At 43.3% G+C, this 27,627-nt stretch overlaps 3 protein-coding genes across 4 annotated transcripts in view; 1 reads left to right on the top strand and 2 right to left on the bottom strand.

Moving 5' to 3' along the window:
- On the bottom strand, window positions 1-21,410 carry mea1 (male-enhanced antigen 1). Of its 2 annotated transcripts, none has more exons than XM_049601117.1 (4): window positions 21,298-21,410; window positions 13,980-14,350; window positions 9,352-9,460; window positions 1-942 (listed from the first exon to the last, which is right to left on the bottom strand). In XM_049601117.1, exons 2-4 carry the CDS (start codon window positions 14,331-14,333, stop codon window positions 761-763), a joined length of 645 nt encoding a protein of 214 aa, XP_049457074.1. In that variant the 5' UTR covers window positions 14,334-14,350; window positions 21,298-21,410; the 3' UTR covers window positions 1-760. The 2 variants fall into 2 exon arrangements, with proteins under 2 accessions (XP_049457074.1, XP_049457072.1); XM_049601115.1 differs by having other exon boundaries at window positions 13,980-14,345; window positions 21,298-21,394.
- LOC125903926 (uncharacterized) lies at window positions 14,359-18,328 on the bottom strand. Its single transcript, XM_049601118.1, has 6 exons — window positions 18,152-18,328; window positions 17,844-17,931; window positions 17,450-17,537; window positions 17,186-17,317; window positions 17,098-17,141; window positions 14,359-15,880 (listed from the first exon to the last, which is right to left on the bottom strand). The coding sequence occupies exons 1-6, from the start codon at window positions 18,271-18,273 to the stop codon at window positions 15,872-15,874; spliced, it is 483 nt and encodes a 160-aa protein (XP_049457075.1). The 5' UTR covers window positions 18,274-18,328; the 3' UTR covers window positions 14,359-15,871.
- lrrc73 (leucine rich repeat containing 73) overlaps window positions 21,234-27,627 on the top strand; it is a 12,034-nt gene continuing 5,640 nt past the window's right edge. Inside the window, exons 1-7 of the mRNA XM_049601114.1 lie at window positions 21,234-21,276; window positions 23,833-24,122; window positions 24,886-25,195; window positions 25,271-25,431; window positions 26,318-26,440; window positions 26,558-26,658; window positions 26,898-27,165. Of these exons, the coding sequence (XP_049457071.1) occupies window positions 24,924-25,195; window positions 25,271-25,431; window positions 26,318-26,440; window positions 26,558-26,658; window positions 26,898-27,165 (925 nt within the window). The 5' untranslated portion in view covers window positions 21,234-21,276; window positions 23,833-24,122; window positions 24,886-24,923. The remainder of the gene's footprint in view (window positions 21,277-23,832; window positions 24,123-24,885; window positions 25,196-25,270; window positions 25,432-26,317; window positions 26,441-26,557; window positions 26,659-26,897; window positions 27,166-27,627) is intronic.

Below are 27,627 nucleotides of genomic sequence, written 5' to 3' on the forward strand. Positions count from 1 at the left end.
GAAAGTTCAAATTGAATATTTATTGAGACTAAAAAACAGACAAGACGTTTCAGTTTCAGCAGCTTCACTTTAAATCTTCGAACAAAACAAACTGATGTTTTGATTCAACTCTGAATATTTACAGTCATTCTGTTTTTTCCCAGCCCACCAACCGGGTCCCTGAAGTGGTCCTGGTGCCTTCAGGGTCCATGGATATTGAAGCGGTTGTGGTGCATTCAGGGCCAGGTGAAGTTGATAACGTGGTTGTGGTGTGTTCAGGGTCTGTTAATGTCACTGAAACTGCAGTGATGCATTCAGGGTCAGTAGGGATTCTTGGTGTGACAGGTGTGTTCATTGTCCGTTGTTGTCATGGTGAATTCAGAGTAAGTAGAAGTTAGTAATGTGGTGGTGGTGGTGCATTCAGGGTCAGCAGAGGTTGTTGACATGGGCATGGTGACTTCAGGCTTCGTTTAAGTTGTCATGGTGCATTCAGGGTCAGTAGAGGTTGTGGCCGCTGCGGCAGTTTGTCACAATCCACTGTCATGGTGTTGTTGGGTGTGTTGAAGTAGTTGGAGCTGTGGTGGTGTGTTCAAGGACAGTAGAGGTTCTTGACATGGTCATGATGCCTTAAGGGTTCATTGATGTTATCGTGGTGTGTTCAGAGACAGTATTGGTTGTTGCAGCTGCAGTGGTACGATAATGGTCTGTTGTTGTCATGGGTCCAAGAGCTGCAGTGGGGTGTTCAGGGACAGCAGAGGTTGTTGACGTAGTCGTGGTGCATTCAGGGTCCGTTGATGTTGGCCCTACGTGGCAAGCGCAGGGTGGCGGCGCTCTGTCGGCTCTGCAGCGTGTTCTGGACCAGGTCCTTCCACTGGTCGTCTGAGATCTCTCTGGCCCACGATGGCACACCAAGAGACGGCAACGCCACGGCCGCCATCGTCCTCTTCACCAGCTCCACATGGTCTGCAGTGACACAGGAAGTGATGTCAGAGGACAGGAAGCACAGCTGTTTCATCTGTATAGCGTGTCGAAGTCACGCCCCTTCCGGTGAAGCTCATGGGACCTGGCAGTGGATGAGGAGAGAAATATTATCTTTTGGTCGCGTTTGAGTTGTGACATGAAATCCAAATATGTCGTTAATGAATTTAAAACATAAATTTTAAGGTCAAGAAAGTCATACTTTGTGGTAAAACTGTTGAGATACAAGCTTTTTAATTAGAAAGACTCGAGTACACAGGAGGAGGTCGCGTATGTGATGTCACAGCATTCGCTCGCTTCCTGCAGCTTGGCCTCCCCGCTGAAATTCCACTGTTTCATGATTAATGGATTTATGACTGAAGATGTCTGTGTGTTTTGTGCCAGGTTGCAGTCACTCCAAGCTGCAGGAAGCGAGCGAAAGCTGTGACGTCACATACGCGACCTCCTCCTGTGTACTCTTGAGATTTCTAATTAAAAAGCTTGTATCTCAACAGTTTTACCACAAAGTATGACTTTCTTGACCTTAAAATTTATGTTTTAAATTCATTAACGACATATTTGGATTTCATGTCACAACTCAAACAGGAACAAAACATAATATTTCTCTCCTCATCCACTGCCAGGTCCCATGAGCTTCACCAGAAGGGGCGTGACGTCGGCACTCTATACTCTGTAAAAGTCTCAATAAAGATTATACTTGTTTCCTGTTTCCTGGGAAAATATCTGTGGTGATCAGCGTGAAACAAGATTTATGACAAAGAATAAAGTTTTTGTTTTGGATTTTAAATGTTGAACTCAATTTATTAAACTGAATAAAATTTATTTTTTTGTAGTGTTGCCAAATAAATGAACGACTTCATCACTAACTTTAAAGTCGTGTATTATTTGGATTTAAAGTGAAAATTCATCATTAAGTTTTTAACGACATGCTATACTATGACTTTTTTCATGATTTTGGACGACATGCTATACTATGACTTTTTTCCGTGATTTTTGATGACATGCTATACTATGACGTTTTTTTCATGATTTCGGACGACATGCTATACTATGACTTTTTTCCGTGATTTTTGATGACATGCTATACTATGACGTTTTTTTCATGATTTCGGACGACACACTATACTATGACTTTTTTTCATGATTTCGGACCACATGCTATTCTATGACGTTTTTTTCATGATTTCGGACGACATGCTATACTATGACTTTTTTCCGTGATTTTTGATGACATGCTATACTATGACGTTTTTTTCATGATTTCGGACGACACACTATACTATGACTTTTTTTCATGATTTCGGACGACATGCTATTCTATGACTTTTTTCCGTGATTTTTGATGACATGCTATACTGTGACTTTTTTCATGGTTTTAAACGACATGCTATATACTTTGACTTTTTTCCGTGATTTTTGATGACATGCTGTACTATGACTTTTTTTTCATGATTTCCGATGACTATGACTTTTTTTCATGATTTCGGACAACATGCTATACTATTACATTTTTTAGCATATTAATGAACACAAGGTTCTGTGCTTGGACCAATCCTATTTACTCTATATATGCTTCCTTTAGGTAACATCATTAGAAATCACTCTATAAATTTCCATTGTTATGCGGATGATACACAGTTGTATTTATCCATGAAGCCAGAAGAAAGTAATCAATTAACTAAACTCCATAACTGCCTTAAAGACATAAAAACTTGGATGAGCACCAATTTCCTGATGTTAAATTCAGACAAAACTGAAGTTATTGTTCTTGGCCCCAAACAACTCAGAGACTCTTTATCTGATGACATAGTTTCTCTAGATGGCATTGCTCTGGCCTCTAGCACTACCGTAAGAAACCTCGGAGTAATATTTGATCAAGATTTGTCTTTTAATTCTCATTTAAAACAAACCTCACGGACTGCATTTTTTCATCTGCGTAATATTGCGAAAATTAGGCCTATCCTGACCCGAAAAGATGCAGAAAAATTGGTCCACGCTTTTGTTACCTCAAGGCTGGATTAATCAATCAATCAATCAATTTTATTTATAAAGCCCAATATCACAAATCACAATTTGCCTCACAGGGCTTTACAGCATACGACATCCCTCTGTCCTTAGGACCCTCACAGCTGATCAGGAAAAACTCCCCAAAAAAACCCTTTAACAGGGAAAAAAACGGTAGAAACCTCAGGAAGAGCAACTGAGGAGGGATCCCTCTTCCAGGACGGACAGACGTGCAATAGATGTCGTACAGAACAGATCAACATGATAAATTAACAGTAATCCATATGACACAATGAGACAGAGAGAGAGAGAGAGAGAGAGATGCAGGTAATGACAGTATCTTACAACAACATTAATGGAAGTAATAATATTATAGTTATAGTTCTGGCTACTGTGGTACAATATGTTGAAAGTATGTATTAATACCTGGCAGTATACATGTGTGACAATAGTCACATGTGTATAATAACAGAAGAAGTATGACTAATGACTAATGATGGCAGCAGCAGCAGGAGGCATCTGGCAGGACCACGGCAGCAGCACAACCACACACGTCACGCTGTCCAGGCACCGCTGTGATATGAGTTAATCTGAGAGACAGTGGAGCACAAAGGCTCCGGAGAAGAAGCCGAGTTAGTGACATCCAGAATGGCCGGGTTAGCAAGATGCAGTAATAGGATACGAGAGAGAGAGAGAGAGAGAGAAGGAGAGAAGGGGCCCGGTGTATTATAGGGGGGTCCTCCGGCAGACTAGGCCTAAGTCAGCCTAACTAGGGGCTGGTACAGGGCAAGCCTGAGCCAGCCCTAACTATAAGCTTTATCAAAGAGGAAAGTCTTAAGTCTAGTCTTAAATGTGGAGGCGGTGTCTGCCTCCCGGACCGTAACAGGAAGATGATTCCACAGGAGAGGAGCCTGATAGCTGAAGGCTCTGGCTCCTGATCTACTTTGGAGACTTTAGGGACCACGAGTAACCCTGCGTTCTCAGAGCGCAGTGTTCTGGTGGGATAATATGGCACTATGAGCTCTCTAAGATATGATGGAGCTTGACCATTTAGAGCTTTATAAGTTAACAGTAGGATTTTAAATTCAATTCTGGATTTTACAGGAGCCAGTGCAGAGAAGCTAAAACAGGAGAGATATGATCGCGTTTATTAGTTCCTGTTAGTACACTGCTGCATTCTGAATTAGCTGGAGAGTTTTTAAGGACTTACTAGAGCTACCTGATAATAGAGAGTTACAATAATCCAGCCTTGAGGTAACAAAAGTGTGGACCAATTTTTCTGCATCTTTTCGGGTCAGGATAGGCCTAATTTTCGCAATATTACGCAGATGAAAAAATGCAGTCCGTGAGGTTTGTTTTAAATGAGAATTAAAAGACAAATCTTGATCAAATATTACACCGAGGTTTCTTACGGTAGTGCTAGAGGCCAGAGCAATGCCATCTAGAGAAACTATGTCATCAGATAAAGAGTCTCTGAGTTGTTTGGGGCCAAGAACAATAACTTCAGTTTTGTCTGAATTTAACATCAGGAAATTGGTGCTCATCCAAGTTTTTATGTCTTTAAGGCAATTATGGAGTTTAGTTAATTGATTGCTTTCTTCTGGCTTCATTGATAAATACAACTGAGTATCATCCGCATAACAATGGAAATTTATAGAGTGATTTCTAATGATGTTACCTAACGGAAGCATATATAGAGTAAACAGGATTGGTCGAGCACAGAACCTTGCGGAACTCCAAAACAAACTTTAGTACGTAAGGATGGTTCATTGACGTCAACAAATTGAAAACGATCAGATAAATAAGATTTAAACCAGCTTAGTGCTGAACCTTTTAAGCCAATTAAGTGATCCAGTCTCTGCAGTAGAATTTGATGGTCAATTGTGTCAAAGCCGCACTAAGATCTAATAAAACAAGTACAGAGACGAGTCCTTTGTCTGAAGCAATCAGAAGGTCATTTGTAATTTTAACTAGAGCTGTCTCAGTGCTATGATGCACTCTAAATCCTGACTGAAATTCCTCAAATAAATTATTATCCTGGAGAAAATCACACAGCTGGTCTGCGACTACTTTCTCAAGGATCTTTGACATAAAGGAAGATTAGATATTGGTCTATAGTTGGCTAACACCTCTGGATCCAGGGTGGGCTTTTTTAGTAGAGGTTTAATTACAGCTACCTTAAAAGACTGTGGTACATAGCCTGTTAATAAGGATATATTGATCATATCTAATATATGAGTGTTAACTATAGGTAAGACCTCCTTAAGTAGCCTAGTTGGGATGGGGTCTAAGAGACACGTTGATGATTTGGATGAAGAAATCACTGCAGTCAATTCTTGAAGAGAAATTGGGGAGAAGCAATCTAAATATATATTAGATTTTACAGCTGTGTTTGAGGTTAGATAGGTACTATCTGAGGGCAGGAGGTCATGAATTTTGCCTCTAATAGTTAGAATTTTGTCATTAAAAGCTCATAAAATCATTACTGCTAAGGGCTAAGGAATACAAGGCTCAATAGAGCTTTGACTCTCAGTCAGCCTGGCTACAGTGCTGAAAAGAAACCTGGGGTTGTTCTTATTGTCTTCTATTAGAGCTGAGTAATAGTTTGCTCTGGCATTGCGGAGGCCCCTCTTATAAGTTTTGAGACTGTCTGTCCAGATTAACGAGATTCTTCCAGTTTGGTTAATCGCCAATTCCTTTCAAATTTTCGCGATATTTGTTTTAACTTACGGGTTTGAGAGTTATACCAAGGAGCGAACTTTCTTTTCTTTTTAACTTCTTTTTAAGAGGAGCTACAGAGTCGGCGTTGTTCGTAGCGAGCCTACGGTGCTATCAACAAAATGATCAATTCGGGAGAGGTTAAAGTCGCACGAAACCTCTGTTACTGAAGGTATTGGTATTGAATTTAATGACAGTAATCTTTTCCTTAAGTTTTGCGACAGCACTATCTGATAAACATCTAGTATAGTAACTGTTGCTGAGTGGCGTGTAATCGAGTAAAAGAAATCAAAAGTAATCAGATAATGATCCGATAGCGAGGATTCTGTGGAAAGACTTTTAGGTTATCAATTTCAATTCCATACGTCAGAACTAGATCAAGGGTATGGTTAAAACAATGAGTAGGTTCATGTACACACCTGACTGAATCCAATGGAGTCTAATAATGAGATAAACGCGGTAGCCGGGGAGTCATTATCAACGTCAACATGAATGTTAAAATCGCCTACAATAATAACTTTATCTGATTTAAGAACTAAACTGGATAAAAACTCTGAGAATTCAGATAAAAATTCAGAATACGGGCCAGGAGCACGGTACACTATAACAAATAAAAGTGGCTGCGAGGTTTTCCAGGTCGGATGTAAAAGACTAAGAACGAGGCTTTCAAATGAATTATAATCTAGTTTAGGTTTAGGGCTGATTAACAGACTAGAGTTAAAAATGGCTGCAACTCCCCCTCCTCGGCGCTGCCTAGAAATGTGGGTATTATTATGACTGGGAGAGTGGACTCATTTAGACTGACATATTCATCTGGACACAGCCAGGTTTCAGTGAGACTGAGTAAATCAATATGATTATCTGATGTTAATTCGTTTACTAACACTGCTTTAGACGATAGAGACCTGATATTTAACAGTCCGCATTTAATTCTCCTGTTTTGTCTTTCTGTCACAGAAGAGGTTTTAATTTTTATGAGGTTGTTATGCACAACTCCTCTTTGTTTAATTTTAGATTTAGATAATTTAGGCGGTCGGGGGACAGACACCGTTTGTATAAAACTATTAAAACTATGGCTGGGTAACTGAACTAGAAGCTCAGAGAGGCGTATAGGACTGCGACTCTGAGTCCTGATCTCAACTCTGGGTTGTCAGGGATTTAAATTACTAATAAAGTTTGCCAGGTTCTAGAAATGAGAGCAGCTCCATCCAAAGTGGGATGAATGCCCTCTCCTAATAAGACCAGGATGTCCCCAGAAAGTGTGCCAATTATTAACAAAACCCACATAGTTTGCTGGACACCACCTGGACAGCCAGCGGTTAACTGATGACAGGCGGCTAAACATGTCATCAGTGGTCAGGTGGGAGGGGTCCAGAGAAAACTACGAGTCCGATCGCTTTTTGGCGTATTCACACACCGGCAATATTAATTTTAGTGACCTCGATGTAACCAGGTGTCATTGCCGCCGACGTGAATAACAATCTTACTGAATCTTAGTTTAGCTTTTGCCAGCATTTTTAACTTTGACTCTGTGTGGCCTGATCTGGCCCCAGGGATACTTCTGTCTATGGCCGCTGGTGTTTATAACTTCACGCTCAGAATAGAGCTGCCAATAACCAGAGTTTTATCCTCAGCGGGTGTGTCGCTGAGTGGGAAAAGCGGTTGGAAACGTGAACAGGCTGGTGGTGGGCTTCGGCTTGAGCTGTGCTTCTGGTGGATCAGTAACCCAACCTCCCGGCTGAATGGGAGTTACCGGAGGACAGTTAGCAGAGGCTAAGGCTATGCTATGTGGCTCCGCACCGGCTACAGGGGACTGGCTAACTACCGCAGCTGCTGAATGGTTTTCCATGGTGCGGAGCCGCGCTTCTAATTCACTAAGCCTCGCCTCCAACGCAGCAAATAAGCTACACTTGTTACAATTACCACTGTCGCTAAAGGAGGCAGAGGCATAACTGAACATTTGACACACCGGGCAAGAAAGAGCAGGAGAAGGAGAAGCCATGGCTAAGCTAATGTAGCTACCAAGGCTAAGAGCGTGCAAACAACAGCTAAGAGATTAGCGAGAAAGTCGTAGAAAGGAGGAGAGCTATAGGTGCTTAAACAGAACCAGTGTGGGTTATGACTTGAAGTAGAAGTTAAAGCAACTGAGGTGAGAAAGCAGGCAAGTGGAATTCACCAGAGCAATACAGAGACGCTGTCACAGAAACACCGGAAATGACACAACTCGCTTACCGCAATACGTCAGCACGTCAGCTCTGTACTGTAACTCTCTATTATCAGGTAGCTCTAGTAAGTCCTTAAAAACTCTCCAGCTAATTCAGAATGCAGCAGCACGTGTACTAACAGGAACGAAGAAACGAGATCATATTTCTCCTGTTTTAGCTTCTCTGCACTGGCTCCCTGTAAAATCCAGAATTGAATTTAAAATCCTACTGTTAACTTATAAAGCTCTAAATGGTCAAGCTCCGTCATATCTTAGAGAGCTCATAGTGCCATATTATCCCACCAGAACACTGCGCTCTGAGAACGCAGGGTTACTCGTGGTCCCTAAAGTCTCAAAGTAGATCAGGAGCCAGAGCCTTCAGCTATCAGGCTCCTCTCCTGTGGAATCATCTTCCTGTTACGGTCCGGGAGGCAGACACCGTCTCCACATTTAAGACTAGACTTAAGACTTTCCTCTTTGATAAAGCTTATAGTTAGGGCTGGCTCAGGCTTGTCCTGTACCAGCCCCTAGTTAGGCTGACTTAGGCCTAGTCTGCCGGAGGACCCCTCTATAATACACTGGGCACCTTCTCTCTCTCTCTCTCTCTCGTATTCTATGACTGCATCTTGCTAACTCGGCCATTCTGGATGTCACTAACTCGGCTTCTTCTCCGGAGCCTTTGTGCTCCACTGTCTCTCAGATTAACTCATATCACAGCGGTGCCTGGACAGCGTGACGTGTGTGGTTGTGCTGCTGCCGTGGTCCTGCCAGATGCCTCCTGCTGCTGCTGCTGCTGCCATCATTAGTCATTAGTCATACTTCTACTGTTGTTATACACATATGACTATTGTCACACATGTATACTGCCAGGTATTAATACATACTTTCAACATATTGTACCGCAGTAGCCAGAACTATAACTATAATATTGTTACTTTCAATAATGTTGTTGTAAGCTACTGTCATTACCTGCATCTCTCTCTCTTTCTCTCTCTCTCTCTCTCTCTCTCTCTGTCTCATTGTGTCATGTGGATTACTGTTAATTTATTATGCTGATCTGTTCTGTACGACATCTATTGCACGTCTGTCCGTCCTGGAAGAGGGATCCCTCCTCAGTTGCTCTTCCTGAGGTTTCTACCGTTTTTTCCCCGTTAAAGGGTTTTTTGGGGAGTTTTTCCTGATCAGCTGTGAGGGTCTTAAGGGCAGAGGGATGTCGTATGCTGTAAAGCCCTGTGAGGCAAATTGTGATTTGTGATATTGGGCTTTATAAATAAAATTGATTGATTGATTGATTGATTGACTGAACTAACCCTGAACCAGGTGGACTTGTATAAAGTTTTTATAAAAAACATATTTCATAAACTCTTCATATGTTTTGATGTATAATGTAACTACACATGGAGTGCAGGAGAAGATCAAAGCCTCAAGTACGAGTTCCACAGACTTGTTCTACACTACTGAGGTCTGACCTGCGTCCATGGGGATGGATGCTCGGCTCCTCAGGGCTGCCGCCCCCTCAGGGTCTTCCTCCTCGTCACTGTCTGCAGGCGGAGCATCAGGCAGGTGGAGACCCATCACCTGCAGGTGACAAAATTATCATGATAACATTGTACTGTGACCTATGTGTGGTAAATGACGTCGTGCAGTGACCTAAGTATCGCAATAACATTATGCTGTGACCTACGTATCATGATAACATTGTACTGTGACGTAAGTATTGTTATAACATCGTACGCTAATCTAAGTATTGTCATAACATCATACAGTGACCTAAGTATTGTTATAACATTGTACGCTGACCCAAGTATTGTTATAACATCGTACAGTGACCTAAGAAGTTATAACATCGTACGCTGACCTGAGTATTGTTATAACATCGTACTCTGACCTGAGTATTGTTATAACATCGTACAGTGACCTAAGTATTGTTACAACATCGTACAGTGACCTAAGTATTGTTATAACATCATACAGTGACCTGAGTATTGTTATAACATCGTACTCTGACCTAAGTATTGTTATAACATCGTACTCTGACCTGAGTATTGTTATAACATCGTACAGTGACCTAAGTATTGTTACAACATCGTACAGTGACCTAAGTATTGTTATAACATCATACAGTGACCTGAGTATTGTTATAACATCGTACTCTGACCTAAGTATTGTTATAACATCGTACTCTGACCTGAGTATTGTTATAACATCGTACAGTGACCTAAGTATTGTTACAACATCGTACAGTGACCTAAGTATTGTTATAACATCATACAGTGACCTGAGTATTGTTATAACATCGTACTCTGACCTAAGTATTGTTATAACATCGTACTCTGACCTGAGTATTGTTATAACATCGTACAGTGACCTGAGTATTGTTACAACATCGTACTCTGACCTGAGTATTGTTATAACATCGTACTCTGACCTGAGTATTGTTATAACATCGTACAGTGACCTAAGTATTGTTACAACATCGTACAGTGACCTAAGCATTGTTATAACATCATACAGTGACCTGAGTATTGTTATAACATCGTACTCTGAACTGAGTATTGTTAAAACATCGTACAGTGACCTAAGTATTGTTATAATATTGTACGCTGACCTAAGTATTGTTATAATATCGTACTCTGACCTGAGTATTGTTATAACATCGTGCAGTGACCTAAGTATTGTTATAACATTGTACGCTGACCTGAGTATTGTTATAACATCGTACAGTGACCTAAGTATTGTTATAACATCGTACGCTGACCTGAGTATTGTTATAACATCGTACGGTGAGCTAAGTATTGTTATAACATCGTACGCTGACCTGAGTATTATTATAACATCGTACGCTGACCTAAGTATTGTTATAACATCGTATAGTGACCTAAGTATTGTTATAACATCGTACGCTGACCAGAGTATTGTTATAGCATCGTACAGTGACCTAAGTATTATTATAACATCGTACAGTGACCTAAGTATTGTTATAACATCGTACGCTGACCTGAGTATTGTTATAACATCGTACAGTGACCTAAGTATTGTTATAAAATCGTACTCTGACCTGAGTATTGTTATAACATCGTGCAGTGACCTAAGTATTGTTATAACATCGTACAGTGACCTAAGTATTGTTATAGCATCATACAGTGACCTAAGTATTGTTATAACATCGTACAGTGACCTAAGCATTGTTATAAAATCGTACTCTGACCTGAGTATTGTTATAACATCGTGCAGTGACCTAAGTATTGTTATAACATCGTACTCTGACCTGAGTATTATTATAACATCGTACAGTGACCTAAGTATTGTTATAACATCGTACAGTGACCTAAGTATTGTTATAACATCGTACTCTGACCTGAGTATTGTTATAACATCGTGCAGTGACCTAAGTATTGTTATAACATCGTACGCTGACCTGAGTATTGTTATAGCATCGTACAGTGACCTAAGTATTGTTATAACATCGTACGCTGACCTGAGTATTATTATAACATCGTACGCTGACCTAAGTATTGTTATAACATCGTATAGTGACCTAAGTATTGTTATAACATCGTACGCTGACCAGAGTATTGTTATAGCATCGTACAGTGACCTAAGTATTATTATAACATCGTACAGTGACCTAAGTATTGTTATAACATCATACAGTGACCTAAGCATTGTTATAGCATCATACAGTGACCTAAGTATTGTTATAACATCGTACAGTGACCTAAGCATTGTTATAAAATCGTACTCTGACCTGAGTATTGTTATAACATCGTGCAGTGACCTAAGTATTGTTATAACATCGTACTCTGACCTGAGTATTATTATAACATCGTACAGTGACCTAAGTATTGTTATAACATCGTACAGTGACCTAAGTATTGTTATAAAATCGTACTCTGACCTGAGTATTGTTATAACATCGTGCAGTGACCTAAGTATTGTTATAACATCGTACGCTGACCTGAGTATTGTTATAGCATCGTACAGTGACCTAAGTATTGTTATAACATCGTACTCTGACCTGAGTATTATTATAACATCGTACAGTGACCTAAGTATTGTTATAACATCGTACGCTGACCTGAGTATTGTTATAGCATCGTACAGTGACCTAAGTATTGTTATAACATCGTACAGTGACCTAAGTATTGTTATAACATCATACAGTGACCTAAGTATTGTTATAACATCGTACAATGACCTAAGTATTGTTATAAAATCGTACTCTGACCTGAGTATTGTTATAACATCGTGCAGTGACCTAAGTATTGTTATAACATCGTATGCTGACCTGAGTATTGTTATAGCATCGTACAGTGACCTAAGTATTGTTATAACATCGTACTCTGACCTGAGTATTATTATAACATCGTACAGTGACCTACATATTGTTATAGCATCGTACAGTGACCTAAGCATTGTTATAACATCGTACTCTGACCTGAGTATTATTATAACATCGTGCAGTGACCTAAGTATTGTTATAACATCATACAGTGACCTAAGTATTATTATAACATCGTACAGTGACCTAAGTATTGTTATAACATCGTACAATGACCTAAGTATTGTTATAAAATCGTACTCTGACCTGAGTATTGTTATAACATCATACAGTGACCTAAGTATTATTATAACATCGTACAGTGACCTAAGTATTGTTATAACATCATACAGTGACCTAAGTATTATTATAACATCGTACAGTGACCTAAGTATTGTTATAACATCATACAGTGACCTAAGTATTATTATAACATCGTACAGTGACCTGTATTATTATAACATCGTACAATGACCTAAGTATTGTTATAAAATCGTACTCTGACCTGAGTATTGTTATAACATCATACAGTGACCTAAGTATTATTATAACATCGTACAGTGACCTAAGTATTGTTATAGCATCGTACAGTGACCTAAGTATTGTTATAAAATCGTACTCTGACCTGAGTATTGTTATAACATCATACAGTGACCTAAGTATTATTATAACATCGTACAGTGACCTAAGTATTGTTATAGCATCGTACAATGACCTAAGTATTGTTATAAAATCGTACTCTGACCTGAGTATTGTTATAACATCGTACAATGACCTAAGTATTGTTATAAAATCGTACTCTGACCTAAGTATTGTTATAACATCGTGTGCTGACCTGAGTATTGTTATAGCATCGTACAGTGACCTAAGTATTGTTATAACATCGTACTCTGACCTGAGTATTATTATAACATCATACAGTGACCTACATATTGTTATAGCATCGTACAGTGACCTAAGCATTGTTATAACATCGTACTCTGACCTGAGTATTATTATAACATCGTGCAGTGACCTAAGTATTGTTATAACATCGTACTCTGACCTGAGTATTATTATAACATCGTACAGTGACCTAAGTATTGTTATAACATCGTACTCTGACCTGAGTATTATTATAACATCGTACAGTGACCTAAGTATTGTTATAACATCGTACAGTGACCTAAGTATTGTTATAACATCATACAGTGACCTAAGTATTATTATAACATCGTACAGTGACCTAAGTATTGTTATAACATCGTACAATGACCTAAGTATTGTTATAAAATCGTACTCTGACCTGAGTATTGTTATAACATCGTACAGTGACCTGAGTATTGTTATAACATCGTATGCTGACCAGAGTATTGTTATAACATCGTGCAGTGACCTAAGTATTGTTATAACATTGTACGTTGACCTGAGTATTGTTACAACATCGTACAGTGACCTAAGTATTGTTATAACATCGTACAGTGACCTAAGTATTGTTATAACATCGTACTCTGACCTGAGTATTATTATAACATCGTGCAGTGACCTAAGTATTGTTATAACATCGTACTCTGACCTGAGTATTATTATAACATCGTACAGTGACCTAAGTATTGTTATAACATTGTACGTTGACCTGAGTATTGTTATAACATCGTACAGTGACCTAAGCATTGTTATAACATCGTACAGTGACCTGAGTATCTTTATAAGTCTTCCTCTTAATTGTTCGAGGTCACATGACTCTCTTTGCTCAGGTGTGAGGCAGTGAGTGACCTGTTGCTCGGCAGAACTCACCTCTATCCTGTGCTGCACCTGTTGCAGCTGCTCGTTATGGGAGGGGGCGTCCCCCGTCTCCTCCCCCTCCTCCCCCGCCTGCTCAGCACTGTTCACACCGTCGGGCTCCTGGTTCAGAGGCTGGTAATAATATCCTCCACTGTTCACCTCCTCCTCCTCCTCTTCCTCCTCCTCTCCATCCAGCTCCATCTCTCCCCCCTCCTCCTCCCCCCCCTCCTCCTCCTCCCCCCCTCCCTCCCCCCCGCTCCACACCGGCAGCAGAGCTCCATCGGCCGGACGCTCGTCCTCCCCCAGCTCGTCCTCAGAGTTCGGTAAGACTCTCTCCGGTCCCATCGCTGAGCTCCACACTTCCATCCACAGAGACAGCTGCACTGAGGGGGAGACAGGGGGAGACAGGGGAGACAGGGAGAAAGACAGCCATGGATGTATAATTAGATCTGTATACTGGACTATAAGACAGCGCCTGTTCAGTCCAGCGTTCACACTGACTTCCTGTCTGTCAGAAAGTCGACCTTAGGACCTGTCCCTGACCTGTCCCTGACCTGTCCCTAACCTGTCCCTGACCTGTCCCTGACCTCAGGTCTTCAGGGACAGTGTTAGGTAAGGATTACTTTAAAAGTATTCAAAGTACGTTACTGCGTTACTTTCGAAAAAATAAGCAGTTACTTTACTGCGTTACTCCCTGAGTAAAGTAACTCCATTACTTTAAAAGTACTTCTGACATTACTCCCTGAGAAAAGTAACTCAAGCACTTTTAAAGTACTTTTGAGTATTCTACATTTCCTATTGGCCAATGGACCACAGGGCGCTAAGCCTACATTTTTTGTCTCCAAATTAAAGTTATGGACCACTTGCCCTTCACTGAGATCCAGTTCTCCCATCACAGCCGTCACTTTGACCAGTAGAAACACACAATGATCTTCTGCCGTAGACAACTGTATGACACCCTGTGTTTTTAATATTTCCTCTAGGGATGTTACCACACAGAGTAAAAGGGGGAAATGATGGTGTGAAACAGCAGAGGCACTTTGTCAACCCGCTGAGTTAACGTTACTGTCATTAGCATCAAGCTAACAAACAATGGTACATCCTCACGGTCGGACATAAAGTAATAACATTAACAAATAGCGTCGGGGCTTTTACTCACCACAACTGCAGAGGCTCCCAGCTTCATTTGAAACAGACTACATTATAGACGCTCCGTTATTTATTAATCCCTCTGTGTGTTTATATATTTACTTTTTATCCGCTCCATTGTCTTTGTAAAGTTAACATATCGCACCATCATTTCAAACTCAACACTTGTTTCAAATTAAAAGCCCCTTATAACCTCGGCTAGAGAATCCCTCCATTTTCTAAATAGGCTTTTATTCTGAAGCATTTAGAACCAAACAACAGCTGTTGCTGTTTCGGAGCTGAAGGACCAGCGTTCTAAAAGTAATGGAAGTAACTGATGTCTTGATGACAATGTACTTAACTTTTTGACTACTCACACAGCAAACTAATGCGTTAGGTTACTCGTTACTGCAAAAAGTAATCAAAGTACTCTAACGCGTTATACCCAACTCTGTTCAGGGACACGGTGTCCACAGACTCGAGACTCAACATGAAGAAGCAGCATTTAGTTTTTATGGAACAAACTCCAGAGACCCGCAGCTCTTTAAATTGAATCTAATGTTGCACTGTAACATTTATTCTTGAATTTTAAAATATTAAAAGAATACATGTATAATTTTAATTCAATGACTTATTAAAATATATCTGCATTTATTCATTTTCTGTAACCGCTTAACCTCTTGAGGGTCGCAGAGGGGTGGAGCCTATCCCAGCTGACACGGGGAGAACATGTCAGAGCACCTGGAGGAAACCCACGCTGACACAGGGAGAACATGTCAGAGCACCTGGAGGAAACCCACGCTGACACAGGCAGAACATGTCAGAGCACCTGGAGGAAACCCACGCTGACACAGGGAGAACATGTGGGAGCACCTGGAGGAAACCCACGCTGACAGGGAGAACATGTGGGAGCACCTGGAGGAAACCCACACTGACACAAGGAGAACATGTCAGAGCACCTGGAGGAAACCCACGCTGACACAGGGAGAACATGTCAGAGCACCTGGAGGAAACCCACGCTGACACAAGGAGAACATGTCAGAGCACCTGGAGGAAACCCACGCTGACACAGGGAGAACATGTGGGAGCACCTGGAGAAACCCACGCTGACACAGGAGAACATGTCAGAGCACCTGGAGGAAACCCACGCTGACACGGGAGAACATGTCAGAGCACCTGGAGGAAACCCACGCTGACACAGGAGAACATGTCAGAGCACCTGGAAGAAACCCACGCTGACACAGGAGAACATGTCAGAGCACCTGGAGGAAACCACGCTGACACAGGAGAACATGTCAGAGCACCTGGAGGAAACCCACGCTGACACAGGAGAACATGTCAGAGCACCTGGAGAGCCACGCTGACACAGGAGAACATGTGGGAGCACCTGGAGGAAACCCACGCTGACACGGGGAGAACATGTCGGAGCACCTGGAGGAAACCCACGCTGACACAAGGAGAACATGTCAGAGCACCTGGAGGAAACCCACGCTGACACAGGAGAACATGTCAGAGCACCTGGAGGAAACCCACGCTGACACAAGGAGAACATGTCAGAGCACCTGGAGGAAACCCACGCTGACACGGGGAGAACATGTCAGAGAACCTAGAGGAAACCCACGCTGACACAGGGAGAACATGTCAGAGCACCTAGAGGAAACCCACGCTGACACAGGGAGAACATGTTGGAGCACCTGGAGGAAACCCACGCTGACACGGGGAGAACATGTCAAAGCACTTGGAGGAAACCCACGCTGACACAGGAAGAACATGTCAGAGAACCCAGAGGAAACTCACACTGACACGGGGAGAACATGTCAGAGCACCTGGAGGAAACCCACGCTGACACAGGGAGAACATGTGGGAGCACCTGGAGGAAACCCACGCTGACACGGGGAGAACATGTCAGAGCACCTGGAGGAAACCCACGCTGACACGGGAAGAACATGTCAGAGCACCTGGAGGAAACCCATGCTGACACAGGGAGAACATGTCAGAGCACCTGGAGGAAACCCACACTGACACGGGGAGAACATGTGGGAGCACCTGGAGGAAACCCACGCTGACACAGGCAGAACATGTCAGAGCACCTGGAGGAAACCCACGCTGACACCGGGAGAACATGTGGGAGCACCCGGAGGAAACCCACGCTGACACAGGGAGAACATGTGGGAGCACCTGGAGGAAACCCACGCTGACACAGGGAGAACATGTCAGAGCACCTGGAGGAAACCCACGCTGACACAAGGAGAACATGTCAGAGCACCTGGAGGAAACCCACGCTGACACGGGGAGAACATGTGGGAGCACCTGGAGGAAACCCACGCTGACACGGGGAGAACATGTCAGAGCACCTGGAGGAAACCCACGCTGACACAGGGAGAACATGTCAGAGCACCTGGAGGAAACCCACACTGACACGGGGAGAACATGTGGGAGCACCTGGAGGAAACCCATGCTGACACAGGGAGAACATGTGGGAGCACCTGGGAGAAACCACGCTGACACGGGAGAACATGTCTGAGCACCTGGAGGAAACCCACGCTGACACGCGTAGAACCTGTCAGAGCACCCGGAGGAAACCCACGCTGACACGGGCAGAACATGTCAGAGCACCTGGAGGAAACCCATGCTGACACAGGGAGAACATGTCAGAGCACCTGGAGGAAACCCACACTGACACGGGGAGAACATGTGGGAGCACCTGGAGGAAACCCACGCTGACACAGGGAGAACATATGGGAGCACCTGGAGGAAACCCACACTGACACAGGGAGAACATGTGGGAGCACCTGGAGGAAACCCACGCTGACACAGGGAGAACATGTGGGAGCACCTGGAGGAAACCCACGCTGACACAGGGAGAACATGTCAGAGCACCTGGAGGAAACCCACACTGACACGGGGAGAACATGTCAGAGCACCTGGAGGAAACCCACGCTGACACAGAGAGAACATGTGGGAGCACCTGGAGGAAACCCACGCTGACACAGGGAGAACATGTCCGAGCACCTGGAGGAAACCCACGCTGACACAGGGAGAACATGTCAGAGCACCTGGAGGAAACCCACGCTGACACGGGGAGAACATGTGGGAGCACCTGGAGGAAACCCACGCTGACACAGGGAGAACATGTCAGAGCACCTGGAGGAAACCCACGCTGACACAGGGAGAACATGTGGGAGCACCTGGAGGAAACCCACGCTGACACAGGGAGAACATGTCAGAGCACCTGGAGGAAACCCACGCTGACACGGGGAGAACATGTCAGAGCACCTGGAGGAAACCCACGCTGACACGGGAAGAACATGTCGGAGCACCTGGAGGAAACCCACACCAGTGCACTTCTCTACGCTGCAGTGTGCTGGGGAAATAGCTTGACAGACCAAAACACCAAGCGTTTGGACAAGCTGGTTCAAAAAGCTGGATCAGTGCTGGGCAGGAGACTGGACCCAGTAAGAGCTGTGGTGGAGAGGGGCACACTGTACAAACTGACAGACACCCTCTCCACAGAGGAGCAGCTGCAGCAGTCGGCTCATCTCCCTGCGTTGCAGAACATCTATCTATTTAAAAAAAAAAAAACATTTTGCAAATTTTGGAAATAATTACATCCATCATTTTTTAATGAATTTAGAATTTTGGACTTTAAAATACTCTGAAGTTAAATATTATTGGAAATGTCTGGACAAACGTGTTTGGGTTTAAAATCAATCAGAGATCAATAAAGTAGGCAGACAGCTCAGATATGTTTTTGGGAGACTTAAACGACAACAGTGACTCAGACAGATAAATACATGATGAACTTTTCATTGTGAGTTGTTGGTCTGGCTACACTCCTGTTCCCTACAGAACCAGCTCCTGTTGTTAACCAGCACCTTAAATACCATTTGGAACATCTTTTATGATATTGATCGTTTTGTCATTGATCAGTTCATTGATCAGTTTCAGAGGTGTTTAAACCATAACTCCAACAGATACCAGTGCTTACACTTTTTACCTTCCATAATGTCATAACATTGTATCTATTCTCATTCAGAGACACAGAAACATTGAACTCTTATTTGATTGTTGTATCATTATTATTATTATTGTTGGTGGTGGTTTTTTCAAATGCGATTGACATTGTCGGGCGAGCCTGAGCACCAGGAGAAAACCCTCAAGTTGGTGTATTAATCTAATCTATGGGAGCTACTGATGCCCAGCCTGAGCTGAACAATCAGCAGCCTCCATTTCTTCCTCCATCTTCTCATCTCCTCTTGTTTTTGCTGCCTTCTGCTGCATATTGGTCTTCAATATTTGCAGCTGGGTCTCTCTGTCATCAGAAGACCTCCTTGGAAACAACAAGAAGCATTTCCTCTTCGTGTTGATGTACAAACAGAGGTCCTCCAGTTCCACCTTGTTGGTGACCAGCTGCACCACCTCTGTTTCCAGGCTCTGCTGTTTCTCAGCCAGGTCTTTTGTGATGTTCTCCAGAGCAGTGTATTTATCCTGCCAGGCTGTCTGGCTCTGGTGGAGTTCAGTCTCTTTGCTGATCGGCTCCTCTCTTGTCTCTGAGAGCTTCTGAGTCAGACTTTAACAGTGCAGAGACTGAGGATCTATATCATATCATATAAACCCTGTGTATTAAAGCTGCCTGTTACCACACGCTCAGTCAGAAAGTGGTCCCCACAGACCAATGAGTCTCTCAGAGACTGTTCTGAATACAGACTGGACTGTACTACTGGAGCCACAGGACAACAACAGGGACATGGACAGTAGTGTGGATATTCTGACAGAATATATGAGGGGCAGGAAAAAAATCAAACTCAGAATCAGTCTCCCACTAGGTAGTCATGTGCCTGCTCCGTGGTGGTGAACCACCTCTTGGAGCCTTCATGGGACACCTGTAGAGTGGCTCGGAAAAGCATGGCATAAGGAATCCCATGATCTCATTTCTTCATCACCACGGCTGAGACATCGCTGTAGAATGACAGCCTGGATCCGTTGGCACCATCTTTACTGGCACGGCACGCCGCTTCCATCACCATCTGCTTATCTTTAAATGCATGAAATCCCAGCACCAACGACCTGGGACTTTTGTTCCGGTCTGGTTTCGGTGCTAGCGAGCAGTGTGCTCTTTCCTGTTTTATGCGTCGGGCTTTAGCAGTTATCTTTCAGACACAGGGCAGCCATGCCTGTGCTGTGGCTGAGTTTTCAGCAGCTAGGATCCTAGCCTTAGCTTCATCTAGCCACTTGCTAGCAGTCTGGAGCTCGGTGGAATGCTTGTGGACAGTCTCCGCCAGGGGAGTTGTTTGACAGCTACCTTTATATTAGCAGTCATCACACTGAGGGCTTTGGCAGCTACAACATCTACCAACCACAGCCAACTACCACTGTCCTTTACAGCAGATGATGTGAGGGCGGGGCTCAGGAGATTGCGTACTGGGAAAGCTGGGGGCCCAGAGGGAGTGTGTCAAAGGCTCCTGAAAGACTGTGCAGCCCAGCTAGTGGAGCCCCTTCAGTGGATCTTCAACAGGAGTCTTCAAACAGGCAAAGTCCCGGTGCAGTGCAAAACATCTTGTCTTGTGCTGGTGCCTAAAGTGGGGCGCCCGGCTGAGTTAAATGAATACTGACCGGTGGCCTTAACATCTCACATTATGAAGACCCTGGACTCCCGTTTCCTGAGGTCAGAGGTCACACTGACGTGACATAGAGTTTATCATCCTGTCACTTTATTTACCATCTCTGTTTGTCTTTGTTTACCTCTGCTTGTCTTTGTTTACCTCTCCACATTCAGGGGCAGTGACAAACTGAGCACAGACTGATTGTATTGTTGATGTTCTGGAGAAATTCATCTGTCAGATGATGTGTGTGACGTCACAGACTGAGGCGTTGAGGATATTCTGTGGCCAGGAACTTTGAGCTAACATGCTAACACATGCTAACACATGCTGACATCAGAGCCACGGTGTGTTCTGTCACCGCGCGGGGCTGCGGCTGATGACGTCATGCAGGCTGCAGGTAGTCGGTTCTGTTCCGGCTCTACTCACCTGTCAGCAGGTGACACATGATGCTGAAAAACATCTGGAGCGGCGACAAAGCTAACGGAGCTAACAGCTAACAGTCCGGTTATTAATGTCTCTCGTTCTGCTTCCTGTTCTGATTTTTGTTTAGCGGAAGAAGAATTACTAACCCTCCACAGGTGAACTGTTAAGTTTCTTACCTGTCTGTCCGTCCGTCTGCCTGCGCACCTGTCTGTCTGTCTGTCTTTCTGCTCCCACTGAGCCGCTGCTAGCCTGCTAGCTGCAGCTGCTGTCTGATCGGGACACTTCCTTGTACGTCACCACGCCGCAACACAAAACTGACGCACCGCGGCGAAGTTAGTTTGAGGTTGGTTGTTGGACAGCCGTTCATCCAGATGACGGAGTGAATGTCCAACTTCAAATTAACTTCACCTCGGTGACTGACGCCTGACGCAAAATACATTTTTATTTTAAATAAAAAACTTCGTTAACAACATAATTTACGACAAGAAACAAAACAACAGAATGAAATATAATTATAATAACAATAAATCAATAAAAAGAATAAATTAATAAATACATAAATTATAGAAAACGTTAATTTAATTAAGTTAATCACTTATATTTTTATTATATTTAATGCCTGTTTACTTACTGTATGAAATTTGACTTTTTCCTTTTAATTATTTTTATTTCTCAGATAAATTCATCGTTTCTTGTGATTTATTATTATTATTATTATTTAATAATGACAACAAAACTGACAGAAATGTTCTGCATGATTATGTAGTACTTTTATTTCATCCACATCTATATTTGTATTCATTTATGTGTTTAAAAGTTAATTTGTTTATGAACAAATACAGAGCATCCGCAGTGTTACAGTTACATTTTTCAGAGATGTGTCTTTGAAATATACACGAATTAAAAATACAAAACACAACCAATAAAACAATAAAATGATCTTAAATGAAACGAGTCATCTGATCAAACAGTTGATAAGGTGGATCCTGATCAGAAACAGATGTAGCGATCAGTTTCTCTTCCGAGGATCAATAATAAACTTTGATCTGTAAACAGTCACGAACATCATCCCACCTCACATCTGTGCTGGTGTTTGTTCGACGTCACCAGAAGGTGGCGCTGGTGATCTCATCACGTCTCACAACAGGAACTTTAAACTTTAAACTGTTTAAAAAAATAAATAATAAATAAATTCACAAAAGTTGTTTTTATTCCAAATGTGATGGAAAAGCTTTAAAATCAAATCATAGTGACAGGATTTTAACAAACACACAACATAATAATTATAAAATAAAAAATATAATTAAAAACATGAAAAGCAGCATAAGTGTCTTCTGTGTCAGTGTTTATACATTTATTACATTTGTATCTGCTATAGTTTGATCTCCAACACAAGGCACAGTTTCAGTCCATCAGAGACCCAAACTAATTATTCTTGATTTTAAATTCTAATTTTAATTAATATAAAAACATAAACACGTTTTTGTTTTTAAAAACAAGTGAAATGTAAAAACACCAAACAGATTAAAATTCTTTGAAAGATAAATATGTGAAATGAACCCATGAAATCATAAAACAGATTAACAAAATAAAAACACCAATAACGTCGGGGCGCGTGCTCTTATTTTAAAAACCAGGACCGGAAGTTGTGTCAGGTGATTGGGTCAGGTTTGTTTGTTTTATCAGGAGGCACGAGCTGATCAATGAGCTGCAGCAGACAAACTGATCAGTCATCAATAACACGTCTTATTAATAAACCTGATAATCGTCTCTCTGCGCGCGTGACGACAGGAGGAGGATTAAAGCTGACGTCACAGCTGCAAAGATCGTCTATTGTTGAGAGGTGTCACTCTGATCAGGAGGCGCTGTAAAACTTTATTGACGAAGATATTTCTTTATTTAAAAAAACAATACAGAGTGAGATAATATTTATTTATTTATTTATTTTTGACATCCTGTTTCTGATCCGTCTCAAATTGACACACTGAAATAACAAAATCAATGTGTAAAATATAGATTCATATTTTACTGGTAAAATTTTATAAACTTAAATCTACATAATAATTTATACCTTTTTTTAGATATGTTTTGATGTATCTAAATATTATTTTTATATTTCTGCTAACTCGATTAAAATAACACAGAAATGTGTTAAAAAGTCTCGACTGTCAAACACTATGAAATTATTACATTGTTTTCATGATTTATTAAAATATATTTACATTGTTCCCCAAATACACCACCGGCTTATCACACTTCAAATCAGTCTTTAAAAATATTTATTTATTATATTATTTAATTAAAATCTAATAATGTTCATATGTTAGTTTAAAGAAAAGTTTATAGTTTGACAAAAATAATTTTTATCTCAGTTATTACTTATTTACTTATTTATCTATTTAAGCTTTCAGCCACATTTTGCTTCTTAGTTACCTTCAACTTTAAAATACTACAATAATAATAGTTTTGTTGTTGTTGTTGTAATTTAATATCTAAGTGATGTGAATTTGTGTTTCATCATTTTGTTATTTAATTTCATGTGTTTGTATTTTTTTCTCTGATGCTGATAAATGTTAGATAATCAATATAGACTCATTATTATGAGTAATAACTATGTGTATTGCTCAGCTTCATGTTGTGTCTCCCAGAAACCTGTCAGAGTGAGCCCTCCCTCCTCTTCCTCCTCCTCCTCCTCTCTCTGTGTCTCATAGTAACGGTCACCTGCAGAAACACACCGGGACTCACGGAGCTCACACCGTCCGACACACGGCCCCCCTGCCCGCCTCCAGGACACAGACCCCCCGCCCCGCCGCCCCGCCGCCCGCCTCTCATCAAACCCGATCAATCGATACCGGGATCGATCGCCTCTGATGTCCGTCACTGTGGATCAGAACCGGCGCGTGGCCTGCGGCGGGATCAGAGGCACCGGAGCAGCCAACGATGACATCAGCGCGTGAGAGACCCGATCCTCCCCGCGTGAGCTGATCGATCATTTTATCAGGTCAATTGATCTCCTTATTGCAGAACCAATCAGAGCTCCTCATTGATCGGCTGGTCGGTTCCAGCTCCTGCTCATCCATACTTTGATTATTGATCAGCTCCGGTGTGTGTGTGTGTGTGTGTGTGTGTGTGTGTGTGTGTGTGTGTGTGTGTGTGGATTTATTGAAGGTATCAATCAGTGATCAGTGATCAGCACCTATTGATTACTGATCAAAGAGCTTATTGATGCTCATCAATAACAGAAACTGTCTCTCAGGCTGTGAAGATAAAATTATTGTTTATCACATTATGCAAATGAGCAAAGATTCAAGAGATTGTTTTTGGTCGAGCACATTTCAAGTTAGTCTGACTTCCGGTGTGAGGGGCGTGGCCATTTGAATATCCCACTGTTAGGCATTGATGACAGCGCCACCATGAGGCCGCTTTGGCTCATATTTGTTGGGAAACAGTTGCAACTCCTGTTGTTTGTTTGCAGCTCGCTGCAGTCTGAGTCACTCTGGACGACACCCAATAAATAATAATCAATAATAAAAATATAACTGTGTGTTCACACCAATCGGATCAATAAAGTTAATCAGCAGCTGTTGTCAGAATATTGATACAAGAAAAACATCGTTTCTATAAAACGTACAAACACATCGTGGTTTACTCTCATTGAACGGAGTCAATGGGGCGGAGCCTAGACAGGAAGTGATGTCACCTGTCGGTTCAGTACCTGCTTTTCACCAGTAGAGGTCAGACGTCTGGGTCTCTCGTCTCTCCAGGTGTTCCAGTGCTCCCAGTGCTCCCAGTCTGGTCCAGGATGCTGCCGGCCTCCATCCAGATCACGGGGGAGCTGCTGTCGGCGGCGGAGGTTCAGGACATCTGCGAGAGCCTGAAGGAGGACAGCGTGCGGCTGCTGTCCGTCCGCGGCTGCCAGCTCTCTGACCGTGACTTCGGCCGCGTCTGCCGCAGTGTCGCAGAGTCGCACTCGCTTGCTCAGCTCAACCTGAACCTGGGCGTGGTCTCCAGCATCAGCCGGACGCGACACCTGGCGGACGCCCTGAAAACCAACCGCTCGCTGCAGACGCTGTTGTGAGTACTGACAGGATGTTTGATTCACTGCTTCAGTCAGGTGACCTCGCTGACTCTGTCCCCGCCCCCTTTCAGTCTCCATGGCAGCCCGCTGCTGGACGCCGGCCTGGTGACCTTGAACTCGGCCCTGTCGACCCACCCGGCGCTGGTCTGTCTGGATCTGGGAGACTGCATGCTGGGAGACGAGGCGCTCGGTCTGATCTGTGGGATGCTGCCGCCCGACGGAGCAAAGTCAGGTAACCAACACCTGAGACCCTCAAACATGTTCGTACCTGGTCACAGAACCCACCTGGAACACCTTAGCAACCACGTAGCAACCACCCGGTGACGCCACAGTGACCTCCTGAACACCCCGTAGTAATCCTCCTGGTGGTGACCCGCGGGTCGTTCTCGTCACATGCACTAACATGCACGCACAGCCGGACCGTCTGACCACCACAAACCACAGAGGCTCAGATGACATCACACACAGAGAAAGTGACATCATCACATATCAGACAGTGTTACCGTCCTGAATGTCTCACAGAGACATTTCGACTTCAGCTGTGACTGTCTCTGTTTTAATGAACAGCTCATAAAAAGTCTCCTCAGCTCGTTTCATCAGAGAAACATTGAGGTCGTTCAGACGAGTCCGAGTCAGACGAGTCCGAGTCAGACTGTCTGGGAGCAGCAGGTCTGATGAAACGTCTGCAGTCTGAAGGAAGTGGACACATATTCAATACAGCTCGGAGGACATTTTGCCTCCTGGGACTCCTCTCCTGTTATTTCAGGCTCAGATAACCTGAATTCAGCAGCGTGGACATTTACACGCCGTCACCACACGCCGGAGGGTTTAACTCTTCACTGTCATGTCGACATCACCAGGAGGAACATTTACACACAGACAAACACTGTCAGGTCATTAAGTGTTCAGTTCATTTCACAGTTCTCAAAACAGAAATAGAAACAGCAAACTTCATCAGATTCAATCAGACTTCATGAAGAATTATGATGTCACCATTTAGAACATTTAAATATAACCTTCAGACAGGTGTCGTGTAAAGGAACCTTCAGTGTGTAGTAACAGCGCTGACATTGTGTGTGTGTGTGTGTGTGTGTGTGTGTGTGTGTGTGTGTGTGCAGGTCTCAGGGAGCTGACTCTGAGCGCTAACCCAGGAATCAGCTCTAAAGGCTGGGCTCGCCTCGCCATCGCCGTGGCTCACAGCTCACAGCTCAGAGTGCTCAACCTGGACTACAACCCACTGGGTACGTTACACACAGACAGACACACACACACACACACACACACACACAGACGGACAGATAAAGGCTGCTGTCTGCTGGTTGTTGATGACGTCCTGGTTCTTCTGGTTCTGTTCTCAGGTGATCACATTGCGGGGATGTTGGCGGTTGCTGTGGCGTCCAGCAGAACTCTGGAGGTTCTGGACCTGGAAGGAACTGGACTGTCTAACCAATCAGCACAGGTCGACCAATCACTTCTCAGTCCTCCTCTCTTCTTCTTCTGTTCCTGTCTTCTCCTCATCATCCTCATCCTTCAGTCATTCAGCTGTTTGTCCAGCAGCGGAAGACATTGATCTGGACTCTGTCCAACACCAAACCTGGTCCAAGTTCACACTCTTGAAACCAGGGTCCTGTAGGTGTGATGTCACCATGTTTGCAGGGATCTGATTGGTCTTTACATGTGTCTGATGTTCTGATCCAGGTGTTCCTGGACATGGTGGAGAACTACCCCACCAGTCTGCGGGTCCTGGTCCTGGCGGAGAACGACATCAGTCCGGAGCTGCAGCAGCAGATCTGCGACCTGCTGTCTGAAGGAGAGGACGAAGATGACAGAGAGGCCCCGCCCCTACAGCCAGGCCCCGCCTCCAGCAGCGCCCTGCTGCCGATCAGAGACAAGTACCAGCCAATCAGAGACAAGTACCAGCCAATCAGAGACAAGTACCAGCCCCCCGCCTGGCTCCCCCACAGCAGTAAGGGCTGAACACTCCCCCCTCTGTCCTCACCCCCAGCTGTCCCACTCTACCCTCCAAACTGGTCCCACAGAACAGACCACTTAAAACCGGTTCAGAACCAGGACACAACCAGGACACTGGGTTTACTTTATTGTACTATTTCTACTGGTGCTGCTTATTATACTGGTTCTACTAGTACAGGAGCTAGTTCTGGTTCTACTGGTCCAGTTCATCATACTGATATTAGTATTCTAGTTTTAGCTGAACTGGTTCCGTCTCAAGGAGCCCAGTATACCTGAAAGTGTCCAAGATGATCCAGTAGTTACCTGGTTCTAGCCCAGTGACCCATTCTTAGTCTGGGTCTGTCCCAGCTGATCCAGTATCAGTTTGGATCTGTCCCAGTTGACCCATTATCAGCCTGGTTCTGTCCCAGTTGACCCAGTATCAGTCTTGTTCTGTACAAGCTGACCCAGTATGATC

The sequence above is a fragment of the Epinephelus fuscoguttatus genome, linkage group LG16 (assembly GCF_011397635.1).
Source record: "Epinephelus fuscoguttatus linkage group LG16, E.fuscoguttatus.final_Chr_v1".
In the NCBI taxonomy this organism is placed as follows: domain Eukaryota; kingdom Metazoa; phylum Chordata; class Actinopteri; order Perciformes; family Serranidae; genus Epinephelus; species Epinephelus fuscoguttatus.